The sequence below is a fragment of the Nicotiana tabacum genome, chromosome 1 (assembly GCF_000715075.1).
Source record: "Nicotiana tabacum cultivar K326 chromosome 1, ASM71507v2, whole genome shotgun sequence".
Taxonomy (NCBI): Eukaryota; Viridiplantae; Streptophyta; class Magnoliopsida; order Solanales; family Solanaceae; genus Nicotiana; species Nicotiana tabacum.
In genome coordinates, this window is record NC_134080.1 from 43973507 (window position 1) to 43986688 (window position 13182).

The following is a 13182-nucleotide window of genomic DNA, read 5'->3' on the forward strand; positions in this document are numbered from 1 at the left end:
CTTACTATTTTGGTTCTACAACCCACTGTGGCATAACGGGACTCTAACCAATCCATGCCCATGATCACATTGAAGTCTACCATCTCCAATTCTACTAAGTCTGCTGCAGTAAGACGATGATGCACTTTGACTGGACATCCCCTATAGATACACCTTGCTATAACTGATTCTCCAACTGGAGTGGACACTTCAAAGGGTTCACACAACTTTTCTGGTTCTTTCCCAAATTTCTTAGCAATACATGGGGTTACATAAGATAGGGTGGACCCCGGATCTATAAGAGCAGAGACATCAAAAGTGAATATTGTTAGCATATCTGTGACAACATCTCCACGAGCCTCAGTATCCTGACGGTCTGCCAGTGCATACAAGCGGTTTTGACCACCGCCTGCATTATTAGACTTTGCTGCACCGCGCCTTTGTTGGGCCTGAGAGTTATGATGGGCTGCTGAATTAGTGGACTGAGCTACATTGCCTCCATTGTTCTGCTTTGCCGATGGGTAATCCCTTAAGAAGTGGCTCTGCTGACCGCACCAAAAGCAACCATTTGTGCTCAAACGACACAACCCTGGGTGCCTCTTACCACACGTGTTGCAAATAGGGTAACCGGGGACTCTGTAGCCCACACTAGCCTGGGACTGTGAGTCTACTGTTCTGAAATTCTGGTGTTTCTTGTTAAACTTTGACCTCTGAACCGGTGAACTAGCTGAAGATGGAGCAGGTCCTGATTTTGATTTCTTGAAAAACTGGCCATTGCCTCCTGCTTGAGATCCCCCATGGTTGAAATTTCCTGCAATCTTAGCTCTCTTGCTGAATACTGTCTCCTTCTCTCTCCGTAGCCGCTCTTCTTCCTTCAACCTGTCTTCGTTCCTTTGAACAAAGGCAACCATCTTAATGATAGTCATGTCATTATTTTGAGCAGCTATATTAGCATTAGCAAACAAATCATCTGAAAGCCCCAACACAAACCGCCTAACTCTGGCCCTCATATCACATACCATTTTCGGAGCATACTTGGCCAGAGAGACTAACTTGAGGTAGTACTCATTCACACTCATATCATTCTGTCTGAGTCTCTCAAACTCCAAAGCATTAGCTTCCAAGACCTCAATGGGTAGAAAATGCTCAAGGACGCATCTGCAAACTCATTCCAAGTCGCAGGATCCGCATCCTCCCCTCGGGACTCTTCCCATGCTTCATACCAAATGTTGGCAACATCCTTCAGCTGGTACGCAACAAGCTTTGCTGCCTCAGTGTCTGTAGCATGCATCACTCGAAATATCTTTTGAACCTATCAATGAAGTTTTGCGGATCCTCATCCTTTTTGGACCTTGTGAAGACGGGAGGTTTCATGTTGAGGAATTCCCTAGACCTGGGACTACCCGTCTCATGAACATCACTTATTCCCTACCTTTGAGCCTGATTAGCAACAATCTGGGTGAGCAACTGGATAGCTCCCCTGACATCCATGTCTGAAGCACTGGGCACTGAGCCCGATGCAACTCTCTGGGCTGGAGTGTCCTCCTCCTGAGCAGCATTAGTTGTGGCCCCCTGGCTAGTAGCTGAGGCCCTCCTGGTGTACTTTCTTTTTGCAGGCATTTTTCTGAAATATGCAATTCGCATGGGTTAGAAAGATTCATGAAAGCAAATCTCTAACTGCACGATCTAGAGTATGAAAGAAATGGAACAATCCTAGATGTCTTGGTGGTCAACTGATTACATGTGTGGCGTGCACACACACATAAAAGAGACCCCACTGGACACGGCTTCATAGACTCCCTAGGACTCTTGAACCTAGGGCTCTAATACCAAGTTTTGTCACGCCCCGAACCATGGTCTCAGCGTAACACGACACTCGTTGCCTGACTGCATGTGACCGAGCGAACCAACTGTATGGCTGGATCAACATGTGGTATAACTGTAAGCTAGAGCTAAGTATATAGCATGATAATCTACTAAAGAGTCTTGACTGAAATATCATAGATGCGCAAAATACTGAAGGGTCTGCAAGTATAAACAAATAGCCGACAAGGCTAACACATGAAAGCCTGCTAATATCTGACTGACTGGGTTATAGTCTACGAAGCCTCTAAAGAATACTGAAAATGCTAACTGTTTACCGGGACAAGGTCCCTGGAATACCTTATTAACTGAAATACTATAATGACTAAAATAAAAGAGAGATAAGGCCCCGAAAGACTGGGGCTCACCAATAGCTGATACGAGATGTCCTAGCAAGTAAAATCGTTAACCTGAAAATCGTTACCTGCATCGCGAGATGCAGGCCCCGGGCAAAAGGGACGTCAGTACATTTGAATTGCATTGGTATGTAAAACAACTGAAGAAAAGAACTGTAAATACTGAAACTGAACTGCTAGCTGATAAACTGATAACTGAACAAGGAAGTAAGGATATGAATACTCCCTCTTCTGAATGATGAACAACCTGTTTCTCTGAATATGAAACTGCGGCCTCAGGCCCAATATATATATGTGTGTGTGTGTGTGTGCGCGCACACACACACAACTGCGGCCTCGGGCCCAAGTATACGTATACATAACTGCGGCCTCAGGCCCAAAGATGCATAAAACATAATCTGCGGCCTCAGGCCCAAATACAGGTGTTCAACATTCAAGAATATAAAATCAGGAACTGAGAATCATATTACAATACATGATACTGAAATGCTGAATCACACTGAGTTACATAATACTGGAATACTGAATAGGACTAGATTGAGACATGTATTCTTGAACTGATTATGAACACTGAAACTTTAACTATTTATGACATACTGAGTAAGCTATACTGAGACTCAGGGACATCAAGCCCAAGTCTATATTGAATACGAACTGAGCTCACAACGTTCAGAATGAAAGTCATGAACGAGTTATGAAGCTAGAGAATAGAAGTTTTATAACTATTCAAGGAACTAGGCTTAACTATATTTCTGAGGCAATTGGTTACGTCGTAAAACAAACGTAGTGTAGGGAGAATCATTAAAATTCCCAAACATAGAGAGTTAGCCTCACATACCTTAACTTCCTGCTCTTGTGCGTAATACAACATTTGTCAACCCTTTCAACTTTAATCTATAGCAATACAAGTCGAAGGGATTCCATATTAGCTATGATGCTCATGTTTTGGTCACTTAAGCATTTTATCAAACACTTGGTGAAAATAAAGCTTCATAGTCCTTATTAATGGTGTCTCTACACCCAACAACTCAATCTCATGTTCCTAGATAAATTCTAAAGTCTCAAATGATTATAATCAACATTATTCTTCATCACCCATAAGGTAAACAACACCCTTAACCAATAATCAACACTCAACACCCCAACCCCATAATCGTTCATGTTTTTCTATCAAACCCATCAACTCATATCTCATGAACTAGGGTTTATAATCATTAAACCAATGCTAGAATCAATTAGAGGGTGAAGACATTACCTTTTTGAAGTTCAAACCCTTTGAATTCGAGTTCTAGGCTTCCTTCTCTCAGCAATGATGTCCCAATCGAATATCTAATGATATGGAGGGTTTACCCATGTTAATAAGATGTTGGGAAATTGAAATTAACTTAGAATCACCATTAAAACTTACCTTGGGTGGTGGAGGGACCCTTAAGGAGTTAGGTTTTTGAGAGCTTTCCTTTGTAGAGCAAGTTTTTATGTTTTGGGGCTGTGGGGATGAAATAAGGCTAAAAAAACGACTTCCCAAGTCGGCCACCACGTCCCAGTAGGCGTGACCGCGGTCCTGACCGCGGTAAATAGCTGGAGCACTGCCTCACGACCGCGGTCGTGGTAAAACGTGGCCGAACGCGGTGGTTACGCACCATTCTGTAAAACGGGCATAACTTTTTGCACAGAGAGCTCCGTTTGGGCTCCACAATATATTGTTGGAAAGCTATTTCAAAGGCCTACAACTTTCATGCTTTGAATTTTCCCAAATTCCTTACACATTTTCACTAAACCCTGTTGGAAGACAGACCTTCTGCAAACTTAGTCGATTTTGTCAAATCTTATGCACCTCACTTTCCATCTTGATTTTGAAACAACTATTTTCACCCATAATCATCCCGATAGGACTTCACATGTTCAAAATATATCCTTACTACTCCTTTAACTCATTCATACCTAAGCCGAATTTTACAGGGTGTTACAAAAAAAAAGTAGAAAATACTGGTCTGTCGGCTCTCTTAAGTTTTCGGGCTCTCAATCTCTTAGAATATGTTTATTACCTATTTTGGTTCGTACAATTTCAATTTGTATTGGGGACTTCGTAGTTTTTGCTGTACACTCTATATGTCTTGCTGTAATATGTAGATCACAATTCTTTATAATGAATATCTCATCTTCAAAAGTTATTGCAATAGTTCTTCATTTGTTTCTTGCTTTTCATGTTCTGTCTTGGCATTTTCCTGATTTTGGCATGAAGAAAAAAATTATTCAGGAAAGGATAGCAGTTTTCATGTCGTCATATAGGGTAAGACTAATTCACGGTTGTTATTATAACTTTTGCTTGACATAAAATTTTTAGTCAATTCTGGTAAAAAAATGTAGCGTAAGGTTTACGTGTAAAATAAAACTCAAAACTCTCAAAAGAAGCAAAGGTAACCAGTGTTTTGGGTTTAATCTTTAATGGTATTTGTATTGCCTTGAAGTATTGCTGACTTCTGTTTATCGTTTACCTTCTTTATATTTCTTGTCTTGGGAGACTTCCCAGTATCCTTATTATTTGAAACAAAATAAAAAATTCAAGATCTGTCATATTTGCTTTATAAGGATTTAGGGTGGTAATTTACCTGTTTTACTTAGCGTCTTCACAGTCCAACTGATCCCCAATTACTCCCTTTTAAAGGTGTGATGACCAGCTGTTAGTGACCACACTTTGTACAAGATCAATTCAAACTCACGAAGGCATCATCATTAAGGCTCTTGATTGTAGTGCTGCTGTTGCAGGACGTGATACGTTAGCGAAGACTGTTTATGCCCAATTATTTGATTGGTTGGTAATCTAGAATTCGTTTACAGTATCCAATAGTCAATATTCTGTTAACATTAGTTGTTTCTGTAAGAGTATTGTACCATCGCTTTCAGGTTAGTTGAAAAGATTAATAGATCTGTTGGGCAAGATCCTGATTCCCAGATACAAATTGGTGTTTTGGATATATATGGATTTGAATGCTTTAAGCAGAACAGGTTAGTTACATGTTATCTTTTTTGCCTTTTATTTTCTTTCAAAAATCATGTAATATAAGGAAGATAATAGGTTGCTATATTTACTTAAATGTGGAAAATAAAGGTTATTGGAAGTCCTTCTAGAATCAGATTTGTAAATAATAGACACCCCGAAGCAGTTGATCAATTATTTTTGGCTCAAGTCTGAATTTTTGACATTGCATCCTCTTTACTGCAGTTGTAATGGAATTTCCAGTTGAGCCTTCTTTAATTGTGCAACTTCAACTTAAAATTACTCATTTGGGTGAAAAAAAAGGAATTTAAAAACTCCAGATTGTAGGCATATGCTCCTACTGGTTTTGCCAGCCGGTAAAAGGTCATGCCTTAATTTTGGGAAAAAACATGTAATGAAATATGAAAGGCAGTCTTATGTTGAGCTTGGGTGATGTTTAGCACCTAAAAGCAATGGTCTATATTTTAGATGTGAGCTCACAAGCCTTTTATTTTAATGTTATTCATGCTTTACTGAAAGCTTGATTGAAACTTAAGAAGTATATGGTTGCTGGCAATTATTGAAATTTCACTAATAATGTTTTAGAGTGGTATGACAGTTGGCTATGAAAAATTTGTTTAATTAATCTAGTTTTATATAAGGAGTTTTAGCCTAAACTGGAAACAAAAGGTTGAGAAATTATTGGATGTTCATAAACGGGAAAGTCTTGGAGTTATTGTGGAAATAGCTTATTGCTTTAGCCCTTGGTTATTGTCTTCCCGTTTTGGTCCACAATATAGTGGGCTGTTTGTTAAGTTGGTTCTTGTCACGAGCTAGGAGTTTGAAACAAATATTAGCCTATCATGTGCAGGCAGTATGTGCTTAAAGTAGGAACATTTTTGTATTTTGCCTTAAAACCCAGATGGGTAAGTCCTGCCCCTTCATCTTAGACTCTATGGACTAAATGTTTGATTGACCCAAAAAAAGAGGAAAAAATGGTTTTCTGGTGTCCTTACTAACTTGAAAAATTGTTGGTGAAAAATCAATGCTTTTGATTTTTTATCAGTATTTTTAGAATCCACAAAATCATGGTCCTACTTGAAGAATCAAGGAACCAAAGGAGAATTTTGGCTAAATGGTGTTATGAATTTTTGAAGCTGAGAGGGGGGAAGCCTGGGAATAAGGAACTCAGAAATTCGAGCCATGGAGGTTGAAGCTTTGACTTACTATTTGTCCTCTCTTTCACTAAGGATGAGCTTTATCCTTGCTGAGGAGTGATGAACAAGACGAGTGGTTATGGTGGGCTTGAGTATCCCTGTCGAGCATCTTTACATACTTTATGTCATTGCTTCATGCACTGGCCAGTGTCAGGTAAATTTGAGAGGTATCACAGGAACTTTCTATTGGATTCAACAAACGAGGATAGGAAGTTTCACTTAGCTATGAGTTTGTTACATCTCCAAAGAAGTCAGGGGTTGAAATATCTCCAAGTTTTCGACAAGGCCTTATTAGGGAAATAGTTATGGAGATTCAGGATTGAGTAGCATGCTCTATGGAGGGAGGTGGTAGTGGAAAAGTATGGAATTGTTGAAGGGAGACCGAGGACTGAATCACTGAAATAGAATTGTTTTCTACCTTCTCATTAATAGAGCCTTCTTTATCACAGAAGAAGATATGTTTGGGCAATGCTCTATGACAGTTGTTCCAACTCCAGACACTGTTCTTACTGTTGTAAGATTTTTTCTTTTGATAAAGTAATTTTGTTAAGAATGGGATAATCCCCCGTATACAAACAGTATACGAAGAAGTAGAGCATCTACAACATAATATGATCCTCTACAAACGACACTCATCACCCAATCTTCTCTGCTGTAAGATATCAAACAGCAACACCAATTCTATTTTTGACACCCGTATCAAATATCATATGAACACTGTATGCACTTCCTGACCCTGGTTTGCTATATGAACTTTGAAACACATTGTATCCAGCTGACTTCATAAACTTGGACTTGGTGAAGATATTCAGTTACCCTATGGCTACGCTGACGCAAGTTTCTGCTCTGCCATCTTGCCAACTCAGTTAGCAATAATATTCTGATTTTCTTGCTGTTATCAACTGCATCTCATAGGCAATTCATGTTAATGTTTGAAACTCAATTTTTTATATTCCTATGGTTTGTTAATATCTTTTGCTTGGAATTTCTGGGATGCTTCTCTTAGCTTCATTTTCGAGAAGGATCTTGGTTTCCAAACATTGCAATAACTCGAAATTGGTACCTGAACAATCCAATAATTGATTTCTCGGTACTACCCCTTGTACAGCTTTGAGCAATTCTGCATCAATTTTGCAAATGAAAAGCTTCAGCAACATTTTAATGAGGTAAGTTGTACTGCTCTAGGATAAATTACCCTTCTAATAAAAGAACTAAAGATTTTATGAATCTTAATTGCTATTATGGCCTTTTGATTTCACCTTTTCTTCTTTCACCGTTTACTTATTTATTTCGGTCCTGTTAAATCTCTAGCATGTATTCAAGATGGAGCAAGAAGAATATCAGAAAGAGGAAATCAATTGGAGTTACATTGAATTTATAGACAACCAAGATGTTTTGGATCTGATAGAGAAGGTTCCACGCTATTCTCCTCATAATCTATTTTACATCGTACCTATACAGTTGACTTGACTGTTAATTAGGTGATGCAATGAATGAAACAAAGTTTGCAATGTGGTTGGGATCTTCAAATTGATTTGCGTAAGCTTAAGGAGCAACCTTACTGCAAGGACAAAAGAATATCTGTATGAAGTTGTCAGCTGATATTACACATTAAATGTTCTATAGCACATATTTCATGTAGGAAAAGATTGCAAACTTGGATATGCTAAATTTCTTGGTTTTGTGATGAATTTGTGCTTACTTGAATATCATGGTGTATATTTGTTTTATCATTCACTGAAAATTGTAAGCTAAATAAGATTTCTGAAGAGGATACAATCATGATACTTTGTGTTCGGATCTCTCATAATATTTCATTGGGCATTTGGCATGCTGTGCACTTTAGACATTGTAGCTTGCCAGAACCACAGGTATTTATTAACCTGAAGGTTCACTACGATCAATTTCTAACTGATGTATGGGTATAATTTACTTGCAAAAGGGCATAATTTACTTCTGAAAGCGTGTCTTCTCCACTAGTGCAACTTTCTTAGTTTATGCTTGATTCCGGAGACCTTATATATAGCTACCACCATGCTTTTGTTGTTGGCCAGAGCTGTCAGTTCTTAACTATTAGTTAATCCAGATGCATCAAAGGTTGTTATTGGAGATGTAAATTGATTCACCGTTGGAAGCTTTTGTGGTTTATTTCATTTTGATTTTTCTTCTATCCAGTGTTATTAAGAGCCATCACTTCGTCACTTCCAGTGATGGCGCAAAAAGCAAGGGGTTAACGCTCCATGGGAAAAGCCATGTTCTTTAGCGAAGTGTAGGCAAGTTCAAATAATGATGTTCTAAATGATCTCAATGAGAACTAGTCTGTACATTGAATCTCAACTTTGAGAAGTTGGATTAATGACAGCATTATTATATTTTTATAATTGCAATTTGATTATTATAGTACTAAACTCACGTGTTCCGTAGTTTCTAATTTTTCATAAATTGTATGTTGCACTTCAAGCTTTGAACTTCAAGTCCCCTGGACCTAGTCGCATTTTTGCACTTCTCATATTTTGGGTTTTTGCACTTTTCGCTTTCTACTTTGAAACTGGAGTTTTGTTTTGACTTAATGTCAAATGTGTTTTGCAGAAGCCTATTGGGGTAATTGCTCTTCTGGATGAAGCTTGGTATAAAATATGTGATGTGATTTGTTCAATTTATTCTCTTTTAGGAATTTTGGGTGTAACATCTCCTTATCTTTATGTATTCACCATTGCAGCATGTTCCCAAAGTCAACGCATCAAACTTTCTCAAATAAGTTGTTCCAGAATTTTCGGGGGCATCCACGATTAGAGAAGGAGAAATTTTATGAAACAGATTTTACCATCTCCCATTATGCTGGCAAGGCATGTCAGACTAATAGGAATTTGAAAGCTCAGTTTATGTTCATGAAGAGAATGATTGCTATTTTTACTCATGTTTTTGTTCTTATTTTGTAGGTCACATATAAGACAGAAACGTTCTTAGATAAAAATCGTGATTATGTCGTGGTAGAACACCGTAATCTGTTATCTTCTTCGAAGTGTCCTTTTATTGCCGGTCTCTTTCCATTCCTTGGAGAAGAATCGTCTAGGTCATCATACAAGTTCTCTTCAGTAGCTTCTCGGTTTAAGGTATGAAGCTTACTCTAATGCGGCACTGTTTACTGCCACAGAGCATTTAACATCACAAGCTAAGTTTACAAATTTTCTTGTCATCATTTGGTGGAACTAACACGAATCAATTTCTTGCATAGATGCATGCGTTGGACATGTTATTAGCCTAAATATGTCACAATTTCTACCCCAACATGGTTGATACACTCTGGTGTCAAGTATCTCTGTTTATTTAAAACTGAGAGTAAAATTATAGTGATAGGTCGGATGGTCGATGGTGTTTCTGTAAATTTCTGGTCAGTCAAATGTTTCAGGGAAGTCGTATTTAAACCTTTTAGGATTAAGGAGAGCTGAAACAAATTGAGCATGTGTTGCTAAAGCAGAGTAATATGAACATTGTGTTGACTCCTTGTAATGTTTGATAAGAATGCTATGTTAGTGTACGTGTCTGGGGGTATACATCTTGTAAATGCTTGTATTGTTGTAAACATCTGCAGAAAGTGGTATTTATTTCAGTTTTGTATTATATATGAGAAGTTGAGAACACATGCATTTAGTTGTAATGTTCAGTGCATACTCTGCTTAATTTAAAAAAATCTAGGGTTTGAACTTTGTTTTCCACAATTCTTTTGGTTTTGGCCTTGCGATGTGCATTACTTTCTGGTGCATTGATATGTATTCATCTCTTGCTTAAAGTCAAAGACTAAATGATTATGTGTCAAGGTTTCTCCTAAGTTGTGCGTGAGTACCACCTTAAAGAGCAGTTGCTGCAAAAGTTTGATTAGATATATATTATATATTTATTAGATAATGTTGTTTTATGTTGTCCTTCACATCTTCTTTCTGTAGCAACAACTTCAAGCTCTCATGGAGACACTCAGCTCAACTGAACCGCACTATGTTCGTTGTGTGAAGCCAAATTCTCTGAATCGGCCTCAAAAATTTGAAAATCTCAGCATCCTGCACCAACTGCGTTGTGGGGTCAGTTGATATAATTTATTTATTGCCATATGTCAGTGTTTTGGCTCTTCAGTCATATTACTGATAAGATGTGACTTTTTGATTTTTCAATGTAGTTGCTTCATGCTTGTTAACCTTGGTTTCTTGCATATGGTATATAGTGGAATGTATGGCATCCAAGGCTAGTCTTGTTTCATGCCTGCTATATTTACTTCACATGCATAATTTTCTTTCATTGTTCTTCAAGATTCGCCTATTATTCTCTTATCCTATTTTGGAATGATATCTCTCAGGTGGGTTGTTTTTTGTCACTTCGCTGCTTGTTTTCTTTTTACAAGGGTTCTTCTTTTAGTATTTTCTTGATCTTTTTCCGGTTTGGTTATCTTCTATCATTTGACTCATTTCAATTCTTAAACTGTTGATTATAAGTGCAATTTGCTTTTGTTTTCTCTTCTTTCTAATTACACCTTCATTTGCTTTGCTCTAGAGTGCGATAGAGTGAATCAGGGATCTCTTTGTGTTATTGAATTCTCAAATCGGTTTTGCTTCTTCCATTGGGTTGCACAGTGATGTGTTGAACTTTGTGATACTGATGCTTTTTCCTGCATCCTTTTGGCTCCAAATTCCTTTTTTCCTTTACCATTTGATAATAAAAAGGATATTCATGTGCATTCTCTTGGTGCTGTGTTCTCATTTAGCAATAATTTGATACAATGCAGGGTGTTCTGGAGGCTGTGCGCATAAGTTTGGCAGGTTATCCCACACGCAGAACTTACCATGAATTTATAGATCGATTTGGACTGATTGTTTTAGACATGTTGGATGGAAGGTGGGTTTGCATCTTGTCCTGACTATTATAACTCTTTTTGGTGAAATTATTTGACCCTTTTGTTTTTTTATTTTCTGTTCTCTTGCATTGGATTTGTAATGGGATGCTTGGAAGCATCCGACATGACCAGCAAACATTTCCATGCATATAATCCATAGGTTGGTTTAGCAGAGCTACCAACATAATGTTTTTGCTAGTTAGATCTGTGAAAATGTTAAAATTCAGATTAAAATGACAATTGTTCATCCAAAGTGTGATTTGCAATGACCAGCTTATGCAGGAAGGAATTTCTGTGCGGCTTGCTCTTAAAAGTTTAAGATTAAGAAGTTTCATGGGCTGAAATCATTTGAATATACCTGAAAGTGCTTAATATCAAAATTCTCTTACAATTTTTTTAACAGCAGAATTAAAGTAAACACTAAGTAATATAGCTTTAAGATTAACAGTGCTGTTCTGAATCATCTGAAAGATGAAAGGGAAGCTGAACTTTTTTGAGTTTGGTTTATCTGGCATAGCCCAACCAAAAATGAAGAAAAGGCATACTTGCCCAGGTACAAAGTGGAAGTAGGTAGCTGATGATGCTTGGATTAATATGTCAGCGACTCACTCTGCATTTTGTGTAGAGCTTGTGTTAGCTGAGTGCGTGCATTCGATCCTTTTCTGCTGCTGTTTAGGATGACTATATAGGTGATGAACTTATCTAGGTATAGGCCAATAGGGTACTGGCTTTGTCCCCTGCTCTACTGAACCCTAGTTGCTTCTGTTATGAAGTTGTGTCCTACAATACTTGTCCAGTCAACAACAACAAACAACAACAAACTGAGTGTAATCTCACAAGTGGAGTCTGGGGAGGTTAGTGTGTACACAGATTTTACCTCTAACCTGGGAAGGTAGACAATCCTTGTCAAGTCAAACAATTGAAATTCTCTGCTTTGGCAGGTTAACTTTTTTATGATTAGTATTCCCTTAGTGCCAAATCATGTCTGCCTCTGTTTATTTTTATACGTCCTAAAATTTCAGTGTTATTCTTTACATGTATCTGAAGAATTCAAACTCATTTAACTAGTAAAATACACTTTGGTGTTATGATTTACCTAATATATTATCTTTTGAAGTTTCATTTAACCAAAATAAAAATATTTGCTACTTTCTGTTAATAGCTAAGCTGCTCGGACACAGCTGCGGATCTAGAAGTCGGATCCTTCGAAATGTAAATTCTAAAATTTGGGATACAGATCCTAGTACGGATACGGGTACGGGGATCTGAATTCAAAAATAAATTAAAATCTAAAAATATCTCTAAATTTTGAAAAAAGTTTCGGGCTACTTATGTATAGCTTGTAAAGTGTGGATTTCTTTCTCAAGTTGTAGATAAGTAAATGATTGATTTCCTAGATAAGGTATGCTATTTTCTTCAAATTTACCCTAGTTTTCTGATTTTGGGAATCAAATTATATCTTGTCTCGAACTTTTCCTTCCGTTGTGGTTGAAGTATCCAAAATTATTTGACCAGATCCGGCATAAATCCTATACCCACGCCCATATTAGTGTCATGTCGACACGGGTGCTGCACCTAAATTGCTGTATCGGAGCAACTTAGGTCAACAGAATGGACCCTGCTTGGATTCTTTTAAAGACTGGTATAAGGCATGAGAGTGATTTGATTAATAGTAACCGGGGTAACATTCTATGTTGCGTGGGGTCTTTAAATCAGCTGCCGCACCCGTGTCGCATCCTCCAAAAACGAACTACTTTTGGAAGATCCGACATGCACGCATCGACATTTTCAGAGTGTCCGAGCAAGATAGGTAATATTAGAGTTTGGAAAAATAAAGTTGGATGATGAGATTAGTCTTACCATCTTCTGTATTTGCAGCATATGGCTACCCAAAACATTGTTATATGT

General features: G+C 37.8%; 1 protein-coding gene across 1 annotated transcript in view; it reads left to right on the forward strand.

The window, feature by feature from the left end:
- Window positions 1-13182, forward strand: part of LOC107831172 (myosin-15) — a 53076-nt gene that overhangs the window by 14759 nt on the left and 25135 nt on the right. Inside the window, exons 9-17 of the mRNA XM_075250375.1 lie at window positions 4864-5010; window positions 5103-5204; window positions 7501-7558; window positions 7704-7805; window positions 8982-9019; window positions 9112-9238; window positions 9332-9505; window positions 10337-10468; window positions 11167-11276. Coding sequence (XP_075106476.1) covers window positions 4864-5010; window positions 5103-5204; window positions 7501-7558; window positions 7704-7805; window positions 8982-9019; window positions 9112-9238; window positions 9332-9505; window positions 10337-10468; window positions 11167-11276 — 990 coding nt within the window. The remainder of the gene's footprint in view (window positions 1-4863; window positions 5011-5102; window positions 5205-7500; window positions 7559-7703; window positions 7806-8981; window positions 9020-9111; window positions 9239-9331; window positions 9506-10336; window positions 10469-11166; window positions 11277-13182) is intronic.